We start from the raw sequence: 22,971 nt of genomic DNA, 5'->3' as shown, positions 1-22,971 counted from the left end.
TAGGTGACGTCTTGCCATTTAAGCGGTGCTTGACGGGTCTTTCAGTGGTCTAATAGTTGCATTTAAGATGTCATTTGAATCATCTCGTAGGCTTTTTCATCCTAGGCCGACATGGTGGCCAACAAACATTTGATCTAATACCGATAACCTTTTTTTTCTCTTTTCTTTTCTCATTTTCCCTTGATTTCTACACTCGCCCAAAAACAACTCTTTAAATTTGATCATTCTTCTTTTTATTACTATTTGTTTTAATTGAACTAGTTTATAAAATTAAGTTTTTTTTTTCAATTTTATCTTTCTTGAATTTTCTTGTCTATTATACTTGTCCCTCATTTTTTTATTGTTATTTTTTGGTTTTTAGCATTTGATTTGCTTCTAATTGAGCTTTTGATTTTTTTTTCTTTTTATAAAGTTATCTCGTTCTCATTTCATTTTTTTTTTTTTTATCAAATGAGATCATTGATATATTTTAATAATATTTAAAAGGTATCTTTTCATAATATCAGTGAGCGTTTATTTTTTATTAGTCATTACATTGTTTTTTTAATTATCATTGGTTTTTTTAATATAATCATGTTGTTAAATTAACCAATCTAATTGAATCAATTCGAACCAATGATATGGCCTTAAATTTTTCCTACTCCTTTAAAAATGTTTGCATCACCTAAGCATCATTTTTTGTGTTAAAAAATTGACTATGTTTACAACATAGCGTGAACCACCTAGCTAGTAAAACAACTAAAAGAACAAGAGTTCTTTTAGGTAGCATCATTATTTATATAAACAATGAAGTTGCTTCTCACCTTTTTTTATGTTGTCTTTTTTCTTTTAGATTTCATCCTCGCACTTTGTTTGTTTAATCCTTATGTCACCTAATTCAACAAGATTAATTTTTTAAATTGTTTTAGAATGACAAAAAAAGAAAGAGAACCACAATGTAAAAGATAGAAAAATTGTGTCCAGTCTCAAAGTTTGAGAGTGTAGTAATGGTTGCGATTCAAAGTATTTTTTATTTGAAAATGCATCAAAATAATATTTTTATTTATTTTTTAAAAATTATTTTTGATATCAGCACATTAAAACAATTAAAAAACATAAAAAAATAATTTTAAATAAAATAAAATAAAATAATTTAGAAAATATGATTTCAACCAAACACTGCCTTAATCAATGTACTTCTTTCCTGTATGGATTTGGAATCAAGGTCGGACTAGTCCAGTCGAAAATCGGACTTACCTTGTATAGGCATAAATCATGACCAGACCTCAAAGCTACTTTCTACCTCTCCCTCGTGAGGTTCTGCCTGCTGTCTATTAAGTTAACTCGTTCAAGTGGTCATGATATTCGGATCATGCAAAGAACATAATCGTTTTATTTTCTTTTCATAGCCTTATCGCAGACTGCATAGAGGGAAGGTCACAGGGGAAGTGATTGGATTTTCATAATGAACACATTTTAACATGTAAAAGCTAACAAGCTCGCAGAAATGACATTATAATCGTGTTAATGGAGCACTTGAGTTTATTTTTTTTAATTCAGCTTAATGAATACTGACCAATATTTAATCACGAGACAAAACCTGAATTTTGAATGGTATTTGAGAGCTGATTGATCTAATAATTTTAGCCACTGTTACATTCATCACCTTTGACGTGTTCTTCTAATAATTATAGTAATTATTTAAAACAGAAAATAACATCTGATTTTCATGAATTTTTCGTATAAATTTTAAACAATTCTAAAATTATCTAATAGAATTCTCCTGAAAAATTTTAAATTTATTGTTTTTATTATATATATATATATATATATATATGTTTCTAATAACCTAACAAACAAATCACTTAAAGCTAACATCAAAGTTGCCTAGAAGTAATTTTGATAACCTATATTTTTTATTTATTTATTTACGTGAGTGTTCGGGCCAGCTTGCGCGCACCATGACTAATCTCACGGCTCACTGAACATCCTGCAAACTTAGTGAGCATGTAAGGCACTGCGGGGATGACAAACGTGCACGGTGAGGTTTGAACCCAGAATGCAGAGGAAGGAAACAAGTCCCTTAAACTGCTGGCCAAGATCTCAAGTGCAATTTTGATAACCTAATTGATTTGGAAGGCTGTGACATACATAATTGAAGAGAAGGAGGAGCATCTTCTAATCTAATGAAGTTCATGGCATGGCATAATAGTTAGATAGTTAGATAATAGATAGGTGGCTTGCACTTCACTGTTGGTTGAGTTAAAATATTGCCAATATATTTTAAAACAAAAAAAAATTAACTTAAGTTAAACCTTAATGCCAAGGATGAAGATGAAAAAGAATCGAAAAAATAAATAAAAATCTCTAGCCTAATCTATGCAAAGATGATAAATTTGTAATCCAAATCTTGGATATGCCTTACATACATTGCTCCCATGGATATGACTTCATGTGAATTGACATCAAAGCCAACAACTAATCGTTGTGGATGCTAGGAGGTGCCGCCCAAAAGATGCATGCGCTACGCGAGCCGACAACTATTTTTTTTTTAATTTAATTTATCAAAAAATCTAAATACCCTAATGCATATGATAAAAGCCATAATAAAAAATAAAAAAAGCCTTTTGATCTAATTTATGAGATTTTTTTCCTCTAAGGACATCTTATTAATTACATTGTACTAAGAAAGATAAAAAACTGAAAATACTTTAAGCAAATTTAACTTTTAAGAGTATTTTAAATATTATTTATTGCAAATAAAAGATTAAAAAATCATTACTTTTTCATTTAATCTAGTAATGACAAATGAGCATAATGAAAAAAACAATTTTGCTCATAAAAACAAGTTATATGGTTTAAATTATGAAGGGTAAAATGATAATTTTATTATTATAATCCATGTAAATAAATTTATGATCTTTTTAGATTTTGTTTTAATTCTAGGCATAGACAGACCCGTCCCTGCATTTGTTTTTGTGTTGACTGGAGAGATGGTTTTTCTCTCATGCAGGGCAGGCTGGAGGGTGGGAAAACTCCATTCTAAGGTATCCTCCATCGGACTTGATAGTTGTGAGAATTGTGGGTCGGATATTTCTTCTCTGGACCTTTAAAAGTAATTAGGTTTGCCAGCAGTGTTGTTTGTTTCTTACCTTCAACTTCGAAGAATTTTCTTCATGCAAGCCATTTGAGAACCCTAGCTACGAAAACCCAGCCATATCCCATGGTCAAAGACTAAAGCAAGCCACCCCGTTGAACTCCACAGTCACATCCCAAGCCAACGTAGCCAAGCGACACCCTCTTGCCACAAAATGAAAGCAAATGCTCCAGCCACTCAACCAGGCGCGCGAAGCAGAACAAATATTACGCCAATCCTGCAACACTCGACAATCCAAACCCAAATGAAGCCAAACCAAATTCCGAACCAAGCCAGCGGAGCAACATCTCGCATGACCCAAGGCTGCGCAACTCACTCGGCGATGCCAAGCTGAAGAGACCCTGCGCCGTTCGGATAAAACGTTTGAGGAACTGTGGGTTTACGTTTTATATATATATATATATAATTTTAAAAAATAAAAATGTGGGAGAAAAAAAAAAGGAAGGAAGGGAAAAACCAAGTTACGCACGTGGGGAAAGTGTGTCACGTGCGAAGGGAATCCAACAGTGCTCACACACGCCTGCCTCGGTTCCCATACGGGAACCCCATCGCCACCCCCATTTCATTTCATTCCGTTCCTCCATTTTCTTTCTTTCTTTCTTACTGATAATAAAATAAAAAATAAATAGCAGCAGCAGAAAGAGAAGTCGTAGTAGATTACGAACAGGGCGTGACCTCACATCAAAACGAGAACACATTCACAAGTAACAATGTGGAGAAGACTGGCCTCTTCACACCTCAGAACCCTAGTCACCACCACCTCCGCCCGATCCACTCAATCCCTTCTCCTCAATCGATCAATCATCATTCCATCGCCCTCCACTTCTCTCTTCAATCGCTATTTTAGCGCCGATTCAGGTCATCTAACCCTCTCTCTCTCTCTCTCTCTCTCTCGACTGTCTAGCCTAGTCTATTATAATCTCCTCTCAGATCTTCACCTACACACAATTACAACAACGCTATTCCCTTGTGATTGTGGTTTTCGAGGGTAGTATTTGATTTTTTACTTTATTTAGTATGTGCTAGGGAGATGAGATTTATTTTAAATCTTTGAATTATTTTAAATTTAATTTAATTTCTATGCCCGCTATTGGATTGAGTTGGAATAGATTTCCGATAAATGATTCTGCTGTTTAACGCTGAAGAATTTATATTATCTGCGTCATGTATGGTGTGCGAATGCACTTGTGGAAATTGAAATCAAATAATAAATTATGAAGAACTGCTTTGTTTTGTAGTGAATGGTGCCGTGAAGAAGAGAGTTGAGGATGTAATGCCTATTGCTACTGGACATGAGCGGGAGGAGCTAGAAGCTGAGCTTGAGGTAATCTTCTCCCCCCTCCCCCCACTCCTGGAAAATGAGGAAAGGAAAAGGGAATTGTGTTTTCAATCATGTTCATAAAACAGGAGAAATGAACTTTTGAGTTCTCTGATTTTTGGTTTGTCATTTTGATTTGCATGAAATGGGAAGGTAAATGGAGCTGAGTGCAGTGTCACATGCATTTGTTCAAACTTTGTTTTGTTTGGACCAAATTATGATAATTTATGATGATAATGCAATGCATTTTTTTAATTCCAGTAGTCATCAACCAGTGTCTACTTTATCTCTCGGGTTTAATTATATAGTGGGTAAGAGATCATTCTGATTTCAATTGTTTTTTCTATTCAGGGAAAGAAACTTCTTGATATAGACTATCCAGATGGCCCTTTTGGCACAAAGGTTAGTGGTTTGCACTTTGCAACTTCAAGAATGTTGATTCTGGTTTAGTATTGTGTTTTTAATAGATCAGGTCATTCTCTATGTGTGCTTTTATATATTATTATTGTCTGCTGTTCATTTGTGCTATGAGCTGCGTTCTCATGTAACTTGGTTGTAATGCTTTGTGTTTGTGTGACAAAAATGGTTCATGCCTTACCATATGTTGTTCTGAAAAAAAATGAAAACACAGTCATGATGGTGACAGCATTTTCTTGACTAGGATGCAAACTTGGCATGAGGAAGAAGTAAACTTCGGGTTGCTTGGTTTTTGTTTTCTCACTGTTGTGTTTCATTATATGGTTGAATGTCATTGTGTAAGGTTTCTTGTGAAAGTTGGTTGACACAATGAGTGGTTTTGACTGTGATTTTGGTTAAAGTAAAGATTAAATGGATCCCTGTCTAAACTTGATCATTAGCATGGCTCCTGTGTTGAGGTCTCTGAGATTGTGCCAAGGGCTGAGTCACTTGACCTTTGTATTGCTCTAAAAGTAGTTTTTTAAATTGTAAGTATTATTTAAACAGAATTCATCATGTACTTAAGAACATGGTTAGTAATCAATGATGAAAAAGAAAAAAATCAGAATGAGAACGAGAAAAACCAATGAATCCAATGGGAACGAAAGACAGTTACTATGTTATACAGACTTGAGATGAGAAAAATATTTTACAACAATAGTTAATTAATTGTTATTGGTGGTGGTGGCTGTGCTGGCAGCAGTGAAGGTGGCAGGGGTGATGTTTTGGGGCAGTAGGTGGTTTGGTGGTAGATATGATGGCATTGATAGTGGAGGTGCTGATCAGGGTGGCTATGGTAAAAGTTTCAAGATCATTCCTATTCCTTGTGTCTGAAACCCCCATCCCATGGTTATATATCTAGAAGGACTATTCCGATTCCATTTTTTTTTTAAGTTCTACTCAGAGTTAATCACTGAATGAGTGGGTTTAATTTAATAACCTTTATTCACATTCATTCCCATTCTTGGAAGGTTAACAAGCAGAATCTAATGGCTCATGTTAGCCTGGGTTGTTTCAGTTCTCATTAGGGCCATATTTTGGTCCAACCTACACCCCGTGCGCGTGCGCACACTCACACACATATATTTGTAGACAAGTGGCATCATATTCTTCTTCACTAATTTTACATATGATGTCCGTTTGTATACATTATGTTTATTTATATTAGATTCTTTCAGATGTATGTGTCTTTTGCTGTTATGATTTTATTTGCAAGCACAACTCTGCTAAACTGCCATTTGAATCTGCTGGTAGTTCAATAATAGCAAACCTCAAATGGGTGCCCTTTGGATTTTCTACATTGTAAATGCTTGCAGGTCCTTTTTTAATGTAGATTTTATGTGTGAATCACTGCCTATAATATGGGCCCTTTTGAATTGTCAACCATTCATTGCTGACAAGTTGTTATCTCTTTTTGTCTGTATTTTACCCTCTGTTTTCATGGCTCAGAACTGTGATGATCTTGACTTTATATATTTCCCTTGTAGGAAAAGCCTGCTGTTATCAAGTCCTACTATGACAGGAGAATAGTTGGATGCCCTGGAGGTGAAGGAGGTTGGCTTCTATCACTCCTATATCTCCATTTTTGTTTGGGCTGATTAGTGCATCTTCACTGAAAGCAAAGGTAATTTATTGCAGTACATTGAACAAATGAAGTTCACATAATTTTCTTGTTTTTGAGTTGCAGAGGATGAGCATGATGTTGTGTGGTTTTGGCTGGAGAAAGGCAAGCCTCATGAATGCCCTGTGTGCACACAGAACTTTGTGGTAAGTAGAAGAGTTGAATTAAAATTACTTAGCAATTTGTAGGGCATTCTCTGAAGTGTACCAAGCGTAACTTGAATGTTAATATGTATGTATGAATCTGGTCCTTAGATCTAGTCTTGTATGCATGTGAACATGCACCTGTGGTTGAGCATCGAAGGCTTTGCAGTTTTTATTCAGTGTTGAGTGTTCAATTACAAAGTGATGTCTATGGACTTTGTTTGGATTTGATTTTTGGATCACAATGTGCTGTCTATCATACCATTCACGACTTAGGGTAACTCAAGTAACAGAATGCGTAACCAAATAATTATCTTCCGGTCCAGATACATTGAATTCCATACAAATAGACCAAGTGTCTTTTTTTCACTGAATTGTCTTTGGTTGCACTTCTATAACAAGAAGTTGCTTTGAGTAGTGCTGAAATTTCCTGATCATGTTGTTGGTGTCTGACAGCTGGAAGTTGTGGGCCCTGGAGGACCGCCTGATGGACACGGTGACGACGATGATCATCATCACTAATTGCAGCTTTCAATTTTGCTGTTGGAATAAAATTTGAGAAGATGATGAGACAATTCCCAGTATACAATGCAGCGTCGAAGTTCAAAAGCTTCATAATGTCTTGTTTGTTTTTGATTGGTCCTTTATCGTTCTGGCAGTTGCTCTGGCAACAATTGGAATGGAATCTCATTTGTGGTTATGTAGACACAGACAGTTCAATTACTGGATCACGGGATTTTGTTAGGCCCTTTTAATGCATTGCAAAATAATCAATGGCGTACATTCTTTCCAGTTTTTCATGGAACTTCATGATGTAGAATCTTTGGAGTTCTGTGACATGGTGCCCTTCTTGCTCCATCACCAGTACAGTATTCAATGTTATTACTGGCGTGTGCCACTGCATAATTAGGAATGATGTATCGCGAATAGCGAATGAATTTTATCAATCAAAACTTGGATTCTGATATTTATGAGGGGGCCATCAGCCATGACCTTCGAATCTCACCTCTGTAGTCTTTCTTGCTGTTTTATCATTTATGCGAGTCTTTCACAGGAGAAAGCGGTGCGTGAGACCACGTTATCGTTGCATCAATGTATTGTATGCAAGGAAAACCGGAAAATGGAAGCCCATCAGTTTATTAATAAAAAATTATTAAAATAAATTTTTTATTTTTTAATATTAATACATTAAAATAATTTAAAAATATATAAAAAATAAATTCATTTTAAAAGAAAAAATCAAACTTTTTAGAAATATCCATAAAAAAATTATTTTTGTTGTTATTGTTGCTGATGTGTATTGGAGTATCCTACAATGAATTTATTCCTATTTGGATAAAAGGTTGACGTTTCTTTTTTGAAAGTATGATAAAGAGATTCGGGTTAGTCTGTGGGTGATTTGGTGTTTGATTTCTTTGGATAATGCTAAATAAGTTTTATCAATTAAACGACTAGATAATCCCAAGTGGTAGCATGAGATTTCTCTTCTCAATCATGTTTTGAATTCGAATTTTAGTATCAATTTCGAAAGAATTTATTTATTTATTAAATCTACCATGTCAAGGTATAAGTGAGTCCTTGATTAAAATTGTTGGAGAAAATATTTAATCTTGTAAATTCTTCTTGAATACAAATATAGAGATGAGTTTTTAAGATGGTTTAGAAGTGATTTAATATTAATATTGTAATGAAGAATGAAAATCATAATTGAAAAAAATAAAGAATGATCATGATCCTAAAGTTTTTTCTCGAACAAGATATTCAAATAACATGTATTGATAAATAATATATTTTAAGTGTTTTTAAATTGTTTTGATATATTAAAATTAAATATATATATATATATATATATATATATATATTTAAAATAGCTCTTTCTTGTTTTGAAATTTATGAAATTTCCTCCGTTACAAATCTGCTAGGTCAATACTCATGACAAAAGAAAATGTTTGATGGTGTATTTAAATTAATTCAAAGGGACAATTTACATAATGGTATAACTGCATGCTTTATAATTCTTAGCTTTTTGTCTTCTAGCTGGAGCAATATAACTAAATTTATCGATCTAAAAATCTCTGAGTAATTGAAAAACTTTAAATTAATCATAAGCAACATGTTGGGCCTAACAACTCATAAATTTAGTCTAGGTGATGAGCCCAATTTTTATAGGCTCAACCTAAAAATAAAGTCTGGCACTAAAAGCTCAGCTTAGAAAAAAAGCGCAGTCCTCACGAGCTTAACTATATTTTAAATCTTACTCTCCATGCATCTCTAGATGTATAAAAAATCTTCAAGGACCTATTGTATTTCTATTATATTAATATTTGTGTAAAACATATTTACTTCTCATTAATGCTATCATGATAAAATGACATTCCAACCTCTTTTCTCCACAAAAAACATGACTCATGAGTTATAAATATCTCATAAATCCTTTAAACTTCAGGTTTATAAACACTTTATTCTCAATATTTTTAGCATATATATTTTTAAAATCCATCTCTCTAAAATATCATTACATTTTTTCTTTCTAAAATGATATCTAAGCATTTTAGAGTCCCCATTTCTACAAAAAGAACTTTTTATTTTTCAAGGCATAAAAAAAAGTAGGCGTTTATGGTTTTTTTACCATCATCAACAAAAAAAAATTAACTGCAAATTGAAAAGTTTATACGTGCGTTTAATAAAATAAATAGAAAATTATATATGCTAATAAATGATAATAAATTTATTGATTTCAACAAAAAATTGAGTCTTTAAACTTAGATAAAGATGTCATTTCTTAGAAAAAAAATAAATTGAATATTTGTTTCAATTTGAAATTAGATCTCTAAAGTTTTAATCAGTTTGAATCAATAAAATTAAAATTTATTTTACTAAATCAAGCTTTAACTCAACATCGAAACTTATTTTTAACATTACCAGAACCCCATATAAAATTAACTAAAACAAAACATCAAATTCAATCTCAAGTCCGCTTAATATGAAATGATTAAATTAAGAATAAAAAATTCAAGTGACATGAAAAAAAAAGCATTGTGAGTAACTATTGCAACTTACAATAAACCATGTTTTTCTTCTATGTTGTATTATTACAATTATTTTTTAAAATTTCTTCAATCTTGCATTGCCTTAATTTTTTTTATGATTTCAAATATTATTTTATAATTTACTTAGTGTTAGTTTTACAAAACTAAACTATAATTAATTGTTAAATGGAAAGTAAACGAACTTAATGAAAAAATGATGTGAATGAAAAAAAAAGAAAAGAAAAGAAAAAAAGATTTAAGGCAGTTTATTACTTGTATATAAAAAAGTTTCCACCTCAAATCTTTTAATATTTGTACTATACCATTCTTTTTATTTATTTTTTCATTTCAACAAACGCCCTCAATATATTTTCTAATCTATCTAATCCATGTCCCATCAAATTTTTTATCGCTACATTTGCTACTTTAATTTACATTCACTAATTAATTTATACAATTAAAATGTAGATCATAGGGAAACCTAAGCTAAAATGGTATGGTTCACAAATGTCTCGTCAAGAAGTGATCACCAGCTTCTTACCTAGAAAATATTATGCCTTTGCACTTTATTCACATTGTTGAAGATTGGAACCTTGTTGTCTCCTATTTGTAGAGCTCGCTTTAATACATTTGGAAGCCAGCTGAGGAACAACTAAAGCCTTCTTTCTATATAAAATAGGTTGCCTTAGTTTTATATCCCTGACAATCCTGTCTTCTCCTTCGTGTAATTTATCAGAATATTCTAAGTTTCTAACCCTTATGAAAATTTGGTAACCTGAGTGCTTTATGCATCTATTTCATTCTCCTGGCAACAGCACATATATCGTCTGCGGTTTAATATGCAAACCCACAAATTAAAATAACCATTTACGTAATTGAGACTGATTCTTTCCCTACTGAACTTGGGCCATGGAATTTAGGAGTTGACAAGCAAAAAAGTTGCCCTAATTTATTTTCTTTTCCCTCCACAAACGAGGGAAATTGCCCTATTCGAGCGTTGACACTGAAGGTAAGAGCTTTTGATGGGTGCGGCATTTACTGCAATAACGAATTACGCCATGCCATGTAGGCCTGATTCTTTGGAGTTTAGTCAACTAGTTGAATAAGAGCAAGTGCTTTTGAAATGTTCATGGAACCCTAAAAAAGAATACTCCTTCGGACTAATTATATATCACCATGGCTAAAGCTATAAAGCGAGTGGGACTCTGTGCGTGTGTGTTGCCTCGTGTGTGAAGTTCATAGCTAAGAATTCCTGGTTTTAAGAAGGAGAAAAGAAACATGGGTTGGGAACAACTGTAAATGGATGTCATCTGCATAGAAAGCATAAAAATTCTTCCACCATTGCGTCCTGTGTTAAGGCTGCTGCGTCTTCCAGGTGACCTACGAAGTGACATCTTATGATGAAAGGGCAAGACCCTTTGGCATTTCACTCTGTGATGTACTCAAAGTGTGAAACACTTGATGGTGGGTCTGCACGTCAAGACTACTTATCTAGCTGAGGCTAGCTAGGATATATGCTACAGCTGGCCCTGGTTTACAAACTTAGTAGCCAATCACATAGAGCAAATCATATTCCAATCCTGGCATTTGGATCTCGATTTGTGATGGAAGATGTGGTAGGTGCAAAGGGAATTTTATTTAGGTGAGTTAAAAAGGAGCTGAAGAACTCTTTGCGATGTCTAGTGGTGTTGATTGAAGTGACACCCATTTTAGAGATTCCTGATCTTATCATTTATCAAAGGAATTGTGTGAGTGTAGAGAACTTTCAACCTGAAATGAGATGAACTGAAATTGGAGTAGGTCCTCGAATGCTTTGCGATTTCGTAAAAGTATGCCTCGGGATGGACATTTATAATAACAATCTAAAGTACTCCAGCACTAGGAAAAAGTTCACAGTGAGTTAGAGAAAGTTCTTCCTCGCAAAACACTCAAAAATCCCTCCTGAAAACCTTACCGTGAATCCATAGTGCATTCTGCAAAAGGGAAGGTGCATTATGTTTGACCATCAGAGCATCAGTGGCATGCGCGCTAGCGCACACACACACATGAACGCTTATAAATTAGCACTTGAGATTTTTTTTTGAAGAAATCTCGGGAAATAGCTTACAAGACAGGCTCTTACAGAGAAAGAAAGAGAGAAAGAAAAGAACTGTGCTCATGTTTTCCCCCCATGACACTAGCATAAACAAACAAAAATTTTATTGGTGGGACTTGAGCTACCAAAAACTATCATGGTGGGAAACAGAAAAGCAAGAAAGAGGATTGGAAGGAGAGAAAAAAGTTGACATGCTTTTTCATGTGTCTCTTTCTTATGAAAAATGCAGGTTGTTAATATGAAAATTCAGAGACACATATTCAGGCAGACATATTATTATGTTCTGTGCACCTGTATATAGTACATTCGTATAAATATAAAGAAAATCCAACTTCTCATCATTATTTCCTTCTGTTGCTGAGCAATAATAGTTCCATGAATATCACACTTTGTTTGTCTGTCATCGATAAATTGGACACTTGAAACTTCTCTTTAAGTCTGTGGTTAATGGGAATCTGTCGATCATCAGAAATGCATAAACAAATGATTGAGAAAATATATTTCGTAAGGCTGACTTGGGTTTATTCTATCTTGTTTTCAGTAATATTCTTGAAAGCTGTTGTTGATTGTTGTTGTTGTTGTTAATTGTTTGGATTTCTTTTTAGCCACTTCCCACAAGCATTAGATTCCTCTCTATGTTGCAAAATCGCAGAGCCTTCCCTCTCTCCTAGCTGGGCGGCTCAGAAATGGATGAATGTGCTCCTCTCTGCTTTGATTCTCTCTGCTCTTAAAAAGATTTCTTCCTTTTTTTTTATTTTTTTTTCCTCTTTCCTTGTCTTTTTCGCCCTCTCCTTTTCCTGGATGCCTTGCCTCTCCCTTTTTCAGTTTCTAATTTGTAGCTAGTGCACACACTACACATAAAAATCTTACTAGTGAAAGATATGCATATTCACTTGTCTTATTCCTTTTCCACACTATAAATACACATTGTCTTTCTAGGTTTTCTTCATTGTAGTAGCTCCTCTTCTTTAACATATAGGAAGTGTACTAAGGTGTTTGGTCCCATCCTCGAAAATGAGCTACCAACAACACTTCTCTATGGGTTCTGGTTTGTTTCCTTCCATATCTTGATTGCCTGTGTTCATTTCAATTTGAATATAGTTTAGATTCTATCAATGCAATGTTAAATGAATGTTGATCTTCGTGGTTTCATGTGCAAGATTTATGTTTTCTTTTTGGTTCTGCTCTTTCAACCTCATGGTAAATGAGAACGGAGAAGTGACTTCATCGCTTCAATATTCAGGTAGTAGACCTGCTAGAAGAAACTTTGAGTTTGGGAGGACTTATGTGGTGAGGCCCAAAGGAAAACACCAGGCCACTGTAGTTTGGTTACATGGTCTTGGTGATAATGGTTCAAGGTATTAATTGTAGCTGTTATTTTCCCTTTTTTGTTTTTGTTTTCTTTCATTGCATTGGCATAGTGCTCTCTACCCATTCAAAACGAAGTTTCAGATTCCAAAACTCTCCTCCCCCATAGATGCATAGAAGAAACTTTTTCCTTAGATTTGTAAAAGTTGCAGACAAGATATTCTTTACATTCAAGTCCATCATGGAATTAAGTGTTTTCAGACTCAAACATCATCTTGTCGGTAGCATATCACTAATCAGCAAGCTATTGATCACTGTTTTTCTGTGCAGTTCATGTGATAAACAGTCCAACTGGGGTAGTGGAAATTCAATGATTAATTGTAAACATGCCTTGCTTATTCCATAACTTGCCGACAATGATTTATGCTTTTTTTATCTTTTCCTCCTTTTGTATTACATACAAATTCTGTGTTGGAATATGGTGGACCTTTTGGTCTGATGAAGGACAAGGATAAGATAAAGGAGTTCACAAACGTTAACACAGAGGCATGTTCTTTATTGGAGGGTTCAGTACGATGTCACATATTTTCAATGTTAATCTCCCTTCACTGAGATTCTCTTTAGAATAAATTCCATGGGGAGAGCAGCAGCGCCGTGAAATAATGTTGATCAAATTATTCGTCCTTTCCTGTTTTTGTCTTGTTTGATACTGTTCTTAATTTGGGTAGGCTTTAATTGGATAACTTGTATATGCCATATTCATGAATAGGTGACCACCGCTTCGTTTAATTCTGGCATGCAACCCAACAAGGATAAGCAGACATTTCTTGAAGGATATTCATATGCACTCAAGCAATAGATTGTTTCTAGAGATCATCTTTGATCTCTGAATCCTATGGGATGGCCAATGAACACAAATCCATGCCCCATGTTGAATTTGCTTTGTTCTTTCACTGTTGAAAACTTCGAAGATGCTTTTTCTCAAATGCTGTGATCATACTTGGAAAAAATACTGCAGATGTTTATTAATAATTTATATCTTAAAACCAAACATGTTTCTCATTTTAATCTCTGTTTGGTTGCAGCTGGTCCCAGCTACTGGAAAATCTCCCTCTTCCAAATGTAAGGAATTCATTTTGTTTTCTTTTTTGCTTCCTAATTTGTGCACTCTGAATAAATTTCTGTTTCTTTTTTTTTTGTGCTTTATTTATCACCTTGTGGATGAACTGTTAGTCTTACTCCTCCATCAGTATCTTATGCTTGGAGTGAAACTTATGATGCAGATTAAATGGATTTGCCCAACTGCTCCTACTCGTCCTGTGGCACTGCTGGGTGGATTTCCTTGCACTGCATGTAAGAATGATCGCCTTGTTTTTTCTTTTTAATTTAATCACCATCACGCACTACACTTCCATCTTCAAATACTTCATGACGGAATCCATTCACCTATTATACTTATGAAATTTGTACAGGGTCCGACGTTGGAGAAATTTCAGAAGATAGCCCGGATGACTGGGAGGGTTTAGATGCTTCAGCAGCACATATAGCAAATTTACTGTCTACTGAGCCAGCTGATGGTATTCTCGAGGCTTTATTTTCTGTGAACATCTACCTAATTACAAAAAGTACCGTGTGCTTATTACAAAAAGTAGAAGTTCAAGTCCATCTGAACTATATGAAAGCAATGCTTTCTAGCCTGTAACAATGTACTCCAAACTGTAACACTGGATTATGCACCTTTGATATTTATGTCGTCCGCTAGGTTGAACTTCTCAGTGCAGTTCTCCAAGTCGCAGTTATCATATATGTTCTACTAAAGTCATCTAGTATCGATGTAATGCATAACCTCTGTCCATATTATCTGATTCAAATATTAGCAACTTCATTCTTGCAACACCTTTTGTGACAGTGAAAGTTGCTATTGGAGGCTTCAGTATGGGTGCTGCAACAGCCCTTTATTCTGCAACTTGTGCAGCCTTGGGACAATATGGTAACGGTAACGCGTATCCTATCAACCTCAGAGCAGTTGTTGGACTAAGTGGCTGGCTTCCAGGTTCAAGGTATGAGCATGCTGAGCTTTCCTTCTTGTGTAAACCCTTTTATCCTCCAGCTATTACATTGATGAGGGATCGGTGGATCCTCCTGTTATCTAAGGAGAGCATCTATAGAGCTCAGTACTTGTTTGCAAAGTCTTCACATATTTCTAGTTAAGAGAGCCTTTTGTCATACAGGAGCTTAAGGAGCAAAGTCGAAGGGTCACATGAGGCTGCAAGGCGTGCTGCATCGTTGCCCATTTTTCTTTGCCATGGAACAAGTATGCACTCCAGTTTTTGATGTCTCTAAAATGCTTCATTTTTTTTAACTAAGATATCAATCTAGCATAATATAAATGGTGGTGGCACTTCAACAATCTGGACAGTTTATGAAGCTGAAATGAATAGCTGGCTTTGCTCTGGTGACAGGAGTTTCATAAGAACTTACTTACCCTTTGAAGCCTTTTTCATCGCTATCACGATTTTATACGGCCCTGTGCAACTGATCTCCTCTAATCTACAATGTTATTACTCAGCATGTCTATAAAAATATAGGGAATTAGCAGCTTTGTCTACAACCCATCATAGCGGTGAAAATGCCTTGAAATCGACCTAACTCTTCACCTTGATCAACCAGCTATTTCCATCGCTATCACTATAGGATATACATGTTTTCCTTTCCAATTGAATATGCAATTAATGCGACAGTAACATTCCTTTTTCAGGTGATGATGTAGTCCCCTATAACTACGGAGAGAAATCTGCTCACAGCTTGAATACAGCAGGATTCCGAAACCTGATTTTCAAATCTTATGAGGGGTAAAAAAATTTCTTCTGAAAGCAGGAGTTACTTTTAGTGGTGAATGTAACTTGAAGCAGTTTTTGAGTGGCTTAATTTGGTTGCAGGCTTGGTCATTACACGGTCCCCAAAGAAATGGATGAGGTTCGCAATTGGCTCACAGCCAGGCTGGGGCTTGAGGGCTCCCGCTCTTAGTTGCAGAACAGAATCGGCTTCGGGTTGGAGCTTATTAGGAGAAAGAACAGGGAAAACAATAACGGGAAGAGGATGACTGGATTTGTACAAGTAGGTAGTAATAGAACAGGTTATGGAGTATATGGTATAGATAATATAACCTTCCTAATTCCCTTTTGCTTTCTTGCCTGACCTTAAAAATAAATCTTGCACGTTTTCATTTTGATTGTATAATTTAGCAGTGATGGGTCTAATCACTTATGCTTTCTCAGCATTTTGTATTGGTTAATCTAATATTCAGTCTAGTGAGTTTTGCCTACTATGGTTTCCTCTCTCTGGTGAAAGCATGACTGTTTGAGTTTTCAGTTATCCATTCAAGTTTCCATACCACAACTTGGTTAGAAGGAAGGGCGCTCCCTCTTCCCTTAACCAGGCTAGACGGAAGACAAGATCTTTGATCTTGGATTCAGTACTGTATCCCAAAAATAGAAATAGGAGAAAGGAGCAAAGTGTTGCGTTCATGTATATGCACATGCACAAAAAGAGATTATTAACCTACAAGAGTACTCGTTCAGAAACAATAAAATATAATCCCGTAATAGTACCTGCAAGAGTAATATAAGCAGATGATCACAGAGTGATCAACGAGAATTTAAAAATTGCTTGAAGTTGTAAATTTAAGTAGCAACCGGTAAGCTGTAATGTTATCTAACCAAACAAAGGTGAAGAAAGGGGTTAAAGTTTAGCACTATTGAGAAAATTATGCTTCCCAGATTTCTTGGCCAAAATGGTTGAGCTTGTGAGCAGTTAATTTTGTAATATATCCTGCAGGACAGTACACAACTCACTTCAGCTTTGAGTAAGAAAAAACCTATATTTTGCAGACATGTTGCAATGGAAATCCATATAACAAAGTTATCACAAACCACACTTAGCATATTCCAGTCATTGGTAGCCAGTGCTACCTTTATGATCGCCATCATTTTGATGGATTGCAGCCTGTGACTTACTATAAGGAGTAAGAGGAGGGAAAGGAGGCAAATCCTGCAGAATGAATTTGCATCCACTTCTCAACCCCTGTGACGAGCTTGATCTTAACTCATGTGAACGAATTTTTGGAGGAGACACACATTTCTGATTAGGTGAGCAAGATTTCACCCCCTCTGTACTGGGGGTACAGGTGTTCTTGAGTGTCTCAGGCGTAGCATCCTCCATCATCATGTTACAGAAAAAGCTGTCAGAACTGAGCTCAGGCAGAGCCTCACATCCATATAATTTTGGAGTAAGACTACTAGGCGAATGGTGCCAATTAAGGTAGCCAGATGGTGAGAGGACGCTGCTTTCTTGTTGTGATTGACCTAGAAATTTTTTTGAACAGTCCCTTATGTTGAGAGAACCTGAAGAGGCCACTGCACCTAAGAGACAATGTGATGGTGGGGTCAGATGGCCTATATCAGCAAGTTCTTCCCATGTTGATGAGAATTGATTAGGTCTCTCAGCTTTGATGGAATCAGTATGACTCCCCAAAGTATCCTGCTGCTCCTGAGATGGATTATTCCATCTTTCAGCTCTTCTATAAACTGTTTCTGCAATTTCATCGTCATGTAGAAATCAGTTTGAGAATGACTTCAGAAAAAGGCCAATAGAAATATTCATAGTTTAATCCAAAGTATTTGTCCTAGATCGAATTCCAAAAAAATCCGAAATCCAAATGAGGATTTACATGAGGAAACAGCAAATTTCAATAACCTCCACAATTGCCATCGATTTGAGTCTACAAAATGTAAAAATCTTAAAGATGCCTAAACCTTCAGTGGTCGTCCAATGCATGGGATCAAAGGCATACGACTACTGATAGATATTTCAGGCTTTAATGATGTTGCCAATGAGAGAGGTTGTTCCCGCTCTAAACTTTCAGACTGTTCCGAGTATATGTCTGAAAGTATTAGGTTAAGGATGATGTAAAAATGACCGTACATATCTCGAGAAAGCATTTGAGGAAAGGCATTTGACCATTTGATAATTGCAACATTGTTCTCAACGAATTTTTATGCTTGAAAAAACTCAGAGATATCAAAATATGTCATTATCACAAGAAATGAAGCAGTACCAACGTGCATTTTAAAAGTGGATACCAAGAAAGTTATAATAAATCAGTCTTGAAATTGACATGAGGCTACAATTTGCTAATATCGCTACAGTACTCTTGCAGCCCATTTAAGTTTGAAGTCGCATACCCTAATTGCTCGTGAGAAAATAAAATGCAAGTATTATTAGTTCAACAAGTTCCATTTCTGATAGTAGGAGATTGGTTCTTTTCTTTGTTTTCCGAAGCCAATGTTTGAATATGGATTCAGAATATGATCAAACTAACTGAAAATGGCTAATCAATATGGTAAAGTGTCACCTGTTTTGTTTCCATAAGGATTGTAACATCCTTCACATCGGCATCCATTACAGCATCCAACTCCACCCTTAGAATACAGAGAATGTTTACAAAATAAGAACAGCTTAAAGATAGAATATGTCATATAATTTCCAGTTTAAATATGCCATCCTAATTGAACAAGTCTGGTTGATTTTACCTTTTTAATTCGAAGGCAAAAATAATCATAACACCAATGCCGAAAATGCTATGTGAAATCAATTTCATCCAAACTAGAAATGAAAAGGAACAGAACTTTTTTAGAAACTCTTTTGCAGAAATACTGCCAGGAATGTTGATACAAACCTGAAAGCATTCACAATATTTTTTAGAACACTTTGACTTCTTGCAGTTGCACCCTTTCTTGTGCCTGGATGAGGATGTTTTCATCCATTTTCCTTCTTCCTGTATATCATTTTCACCTCAAATAAAAAGTTGAGGCAAAGAAACAAGATGAGCAACTTGAAAAATGAGATTACCATCATATTTGCTGGAGAGTTGGTGGCTTTATTGACAACTTTTGGAGCAAAAGCAAGAGGATTACGAGCTTCAGTTTGTTGTCGCATATCGAGAACTGTGTCCTCGTATTCAGGCTTGTTAATGCAATTTTCACATGAACAAGTATCTAGACAATAAATTCCAGCGGCAAAGCACTCGCAATAACTGCCCAATAACAAAAATTATAGGTGAGACATTCGAAAATAGCAGGGATTATTGATTTTCTATTTTTCAATGAGACCTGAGGTAGTTCGCAAGCTTAGATGAACTAGTTCGTTTTCTTTTATACATGGAAAATTAAGGGACTGTGGACCATTATGAAAGGCGGTAGTCATCCCCAACTTCTGAAAGCGTAAGCAATTCATAGAACTAGCTAGAAAATTCAAAAAACTTCCATAGTTTTTCATTTTAAAGGCATTAAAGATATCACCTGCCCTCCTGTAATGCACCATTTGTAATTACCGGACAAGTGTGAGCCACAAAAGCATGTCGATGCTCTTTTTTCATTTAATAAAATAAAGCAGGTAACAAAACAAAATCTAGAATTTTCTCAACTCGTAGCTACTGTTCACTTACAGTTTCAAGCATCTTGATTTCTTACAGGTGCAACGTCTACAACCCTCACTCTTGATGGTGTATTTTGCCTTCTTCCTAATTAACATCACCAACAAATACAAAACGTAAGCAACTTGAAAGGGTATAACTGAGAGTCGGAAAGTTTGAATAAAAAACATCAAGGTATTCCACCTATTCCTCTCAGGGCTCATTTGGTTTAACTCAACTATGTCAGCATATTCTGAAGAAGGCATTGTCCCCTTGCTCAGAGATGCCTGCTGCTCATATGGTATCAAATGCAGAGAATCACATGGAGGGTACTGCATAATACTACTAGATTGATAACTGGAAGAACCTGCTTCCACAGCAGCTTGACTCTCCTGCTGTTCATATCCCAAGTGAGAATAAATTTCCCCAGAAAAAGATAAGACTGGGATACCGTCTATTTCCTTGCATAAATAATGGTCCCTATCAGACATTAACGTCTCCTCTTGTTGGTGTGGATTACTTCCCAATTTCTTACTTGTACTAAATTCTGAGCCCGCGGACTCAGATCTGACAAAGCTATTTAAATGCAAATCTCCATAATTTTGAGTTGATCTGACAGATTCACATGCAGACGGGGAGAAAGAGGACCACAATGTTGCAGTCTGGGAACAACTTCTGGCCTGCCAAATGCCAGAGATTCCTCTTGTTTCAACATGAGGTGGAACGAAACTCTCAAAGTCTGTCTGACGGGCTGGTAAGCATAAATTGGCTGTCTCATGAGTCCCATTACCCTCATGTTTGCAGGAAATTGCAGCCCCAAAATGCAAATGTCTACGTATGCCACGATGGCGCTGATCGGCCTCCTGTATTGAAGATAACATTGCACTCTTGAAGAAATTGGATATGAATTACTCTTGGCAATACCTTAAATAAAATATTAAATGGGAAGTTATTGTTTTTGCAAGAGAAACTTCACAAATCTCTTTAAACTCACAATTCATCAAGGATAATAAAAATAAATAAAAATGGGAGTACAAATTAAATTACATGTTTTATTAAATTTTGCACAATTTCTTGGCATCTAAGTAAACTCTTCATGTTACATTTTTCTGTTAACACACAATGCATAAAGCACCAAAATCTTGATTGGTGCATAATAACTCGAGTCATTGAAGCTTAAGCTTGAAAACCCTCTTGATTGCAACAAAGTGTGTGCTCCAATTATGCATCGCCTTTTCTAGTAGGTCCTACTGTCTTTTCCCAGGATAAAGGACGATCGTGGAACCAAGTGTTCTGAAGTAGAAGAATATGACACCATCTTTGATATTTAAATTTAATAAGTTGCACCTTTGTAGTCAAGTAAGATTCAGTTGAGTCTCAACCAGGACTCAGAAACTTTTTCTGCTAAAGAAAATCTAGGGAAACCCTAAGCAGGACGGAAGCCTGCAATGACACTGACGCACTTGAACAAGACACTTGAATGGTATTGTCCGTATCAAAGAACGCGTCACAGGGCACAGCTTCAAATACTATAATAGTAAAGGATTTCCTAACAGAAATTAAAAGTATCCAGTGCAATCATATTATCTTGCTGACAGTACGTAGATCTCCACTTCACACCAAATAATTTTAAATTTCGATAAAACAGATGAAGAACTTAAATCCAAAAGGTCAACATTACCTAAAAGAATATAACTAGGTTGAACAAAGCGAGAAGAAAAAAGCAGCAATATCTCCTGCACTATAAAAAGCTATAAATTTGAACAAGAAATAAACTACGCAAGTTTTGTATTATACGATGATGTATAAGAAACAGGAAATCATTTTTTACCTTAACAGATTCTTTTGATAGCGATCCTAAACTCTCTTTAGAATATTTATATGCCTCATCTCTCTGCAAAAATTCAGGAAATATCTGAAAACTAGCACCGAGTTTATCATGTTGACCAGCTGCAGCCTGCAACTCAATATTCTGAGGAAGGTACAACAACGGGAAACCAACTGAAATTTCATACTGAAATTCTTGTTTTAAATTAATATGCACATAATGAACCCAAATCAATTTATTCACCTGAGGTGAAAATAGTTCATGGTGCTGTTCTCCAAAAAAGGTGCCCCCAAATATATCAGACTCGACATGATCATCAACATTTCCAGACAAACACTGCAGGAACTCTCCGAACCTCTCAGTTTCTTTCTCTCGTGCAGTGGCATCAAAAAAATTCATTGAAACAGAAGGGAGTTCCTCTCCAGTTTGGTCTGACATCAACACTGTAGCCTTTCCATTGCCAGTGTTAGTATCATCAGCTTTAGTGGTGGTTTCTTTGTGGCCTGTAAGGCTACTCATTGAAGAGTTCATAATATTGTCCTCCTTGAAAGGATCAGCCAGATGTTCGTCAATGCATCCTGAAGAACTGTATGATTGAACTTCCTTTTGAAAGCAAGGCATCAACTGAGGTTTCGGTTGAATATCACTTTGTCTATAAACATCTGAACCTGGCATCTCGCTGACAACATACAGATTAAAATCTTCAATAACAAAAATCGACACCATATACAAAACGAAAACGGTAGAATATTATAACATCAATAAATCTCAAACCTTAAAAAGAAACTATTGTGTTGCTGCAGATCTACACTGACAGATCTTATGGGAGAGAGATTACTAAGGTAATTAAAACGAAATACCTACAATTGAAAAAAGAAAAACAGAGAAATTAAACAGAAGAAATCACACAATTCAGACTGTTTCCAAATTTATAAACTCTAACCAAGCAGTTATGGGAGGAGAACATAAAGGGGTACCTATAATGTTCACTATAGAATTATAACAATGACACTATGACATGAAGAAGAAAACAATAATAAACATAAATGAAAAGGAAGCAAAGAAATAAAGTAACAGATTACATCGTTTGAAAAATAAAATCCCGTCAGGAATAATAGTCATGTAAATTCGGAAAGTGAACAGAAACATTGGAAATGAAAGAACCTAGATGCAACAGAGACAAGTCCATTTCAGCGTCAGGAAAACAATCATAATAAAAAACCGAATTATTAAACCATCTGAAATATAAAAAAAAATTACAATGGCTCAAGTACTTGCAACAAATTTTCGTAAAAAGTTAAGAACTGGCAAGGAAATTAAACAAAAAAAAACTTTGAGAAGTTGGTTTATCCCCAAATTCCCAGATCAAAAACTTGACAACAAGAAACAGTGATTGCCATACAAATCAAAAGGGTCGTTCATAAAAGGAAAGCACAAACAATGTGTTTTCTTGGGTATAGGTGGAAGAAAGACAGATACTTAGAGGGCCACAGGAGAGGATGCAGGCGATGAGGACGTGAAGGGGATGATGCGATTGGGTTCAGGAGAATCCATATTATTGCTTT

The 22,971-nt window shown here is 35.3% G+C and overlaps 3 protein-coding genes across 3 annotated transcripts; 2 read left to right on the top strand and 1 right to left on the bottom strand.

Annotated features, from left to right (window-relative positions):
• The first annotated feature begins 3,689 nt into the window (after positions 1-3,689).
• LOC118034860 (cytochrome c oxidase subunit 5b-1, mitochondrial) lies at positions 3,690-7,641 on the top strand. Its single transcript, XM_035040293.2, has 6 exons — positions 3,690-3,994; positions 4,375-4,460; positions 4,806-4,856; positions 6,398-6,464; positions 6,598-6,677; positions 7,131-7,641. The coding sequence occupies exons 1-6, from the start codon at positions 3,847-3,849 to the stop codon at positions 7,194-7,196; spliced, it is 498 nt and encodes a 165-aa protein (XP_034896184.1). The 5' UTR covers positions 3,690-3,846; the 3' UTR covers positions 7,197-7,641.
• Positions 7,642-12,236: 4,595 nt separating this feature from the next.
• Positions 12,237-16,431, top strand: LOC118034909 (uncharacterized). The gene is made up of 9 exons (XM_035040351.2): positions 12,237-12,846; positions 13,042-13,156; positions 14,192-14,228; positions 14,390-14,459; positions 14,579-14,683; positions 15,016-15,166; positions 15,338-15,420; positions 15,865-15,958; positions 16,046-16,431. Exons 1-9 carry the CDS (start codon positions 12,813-12,815, stop codon positions 16,131-16,133), a joined length of 777 nt encoding a protein of 258 aa, XP_034896242.1. The 5' UTR covers positions 12,237-12,812; the 3' UTR covers positions 16,134-16,431.
• Positions 16,432-17,057: 626 nt separating this feature from the next.
• On the bottom strand, positions 17,058-22,081 carry LOC118034885 (uncharacterized). The gene is made up of 7 exons (XM_035040318.2): positions 21,650-22,081; positions 21,410-21,472; positions 19,612-20,441; positions 19,017-19,200; positions 18,844-18,942; positions 18,520-18,586; positions 17,058-17,698 (listed from the first exon to the last, which is right to left on the bottom strand). Exons 1-7 carry the CDS (start codon positions 22,079-22,081, stop codon positions 17,058-17,060), a joined length of 2,316 nt encoding a protein of 771 aa, XP_034896209.1.
• Positions 22,082-22,971: the final 890 nt, after the last annotated feature.

This window comes from Populus alba, chromosome 1 (assembly GCF_005239225.2).
Source record: "Populus alba chromosome 1, ASM523922v2, whole genome shotgun sequence".
Classification (NCBI taxonomy): domain Eukaryota; kingdom Viridiplantae; phylum Streptophyta; class Magnoliopsida; order Malpighiales; family Salicaceae; genus Populus; species Populus alba.
The sequence above is the reverse complement of the archived record's forward strand: the minus strand, read 5'-3'. Positions and strand labels throughout refer to the sequence as shown.

Bases quoted from the DNA above. Each gene is read 5' to 3' on its own strand.
- LOC118034860 (XM_035040293.2), top strand. From the start codon at position 3,847: ATGTGGAGAAGACTGGCCTCTTCACACCTCAGAACCCTAGTCACCACC. The intron at 4,857-6,397 runs GTTAGTGGTTTG...TTTCCCTTGTAG, and splicing joins ATGGCCCTTTTGGCACAAAG to GAAAAGCCTGCTGTTATCAA. The intron at 6,678-7,130 runs GTAAGTAGAAGA...GGTGTCTGACAG, and splicing joins TGTGCACACAGAACTTTGTG to CTGGAAGTTGTGGGCCCTGG.
- LOC118034885 (XM_035040318.2), bottom strand. From the start codon at position 22,081: ATGCCAGGTTCAGATGTTTATAGACAAAGTGATATTCAACCGAAACCT. The intron at 19,201-19,611 runs GTAAGTGAACAG...GTTATTGGGCAG, and splicing joins AAATCAAGATGCTTGAAACT to TTATTGCGAGTGCTTTGCCG. The intron at 17,699-18,519 runs GTGACACTTTAC...ATGAAATTGCAG, and splicing joins TCCTTATGGAAACAAAACAG to AAACAGTTTATAGAAGAGCT.
- LOC118034909 (XM_035040351.2), top strand. From the start codon at position 12,813: ATGAGCTACCAACAACACTTCTCTATGGGTTCTG. The intron at 13,157-14,191 runs GTATTAATTGTA...GTTTGGTTGCAG, and splicing joins CTTGGTGATAATGGTTCAAG to CTGGTCCCAGCTACTGGAAA. The intron at 14,460-14,578 runs GTAAGAATGATC...AAATTTGTACAG, and splicing joins TGGATTTCCTTGCACTGCAT to GGTCCGACGTTGGAGAAATT.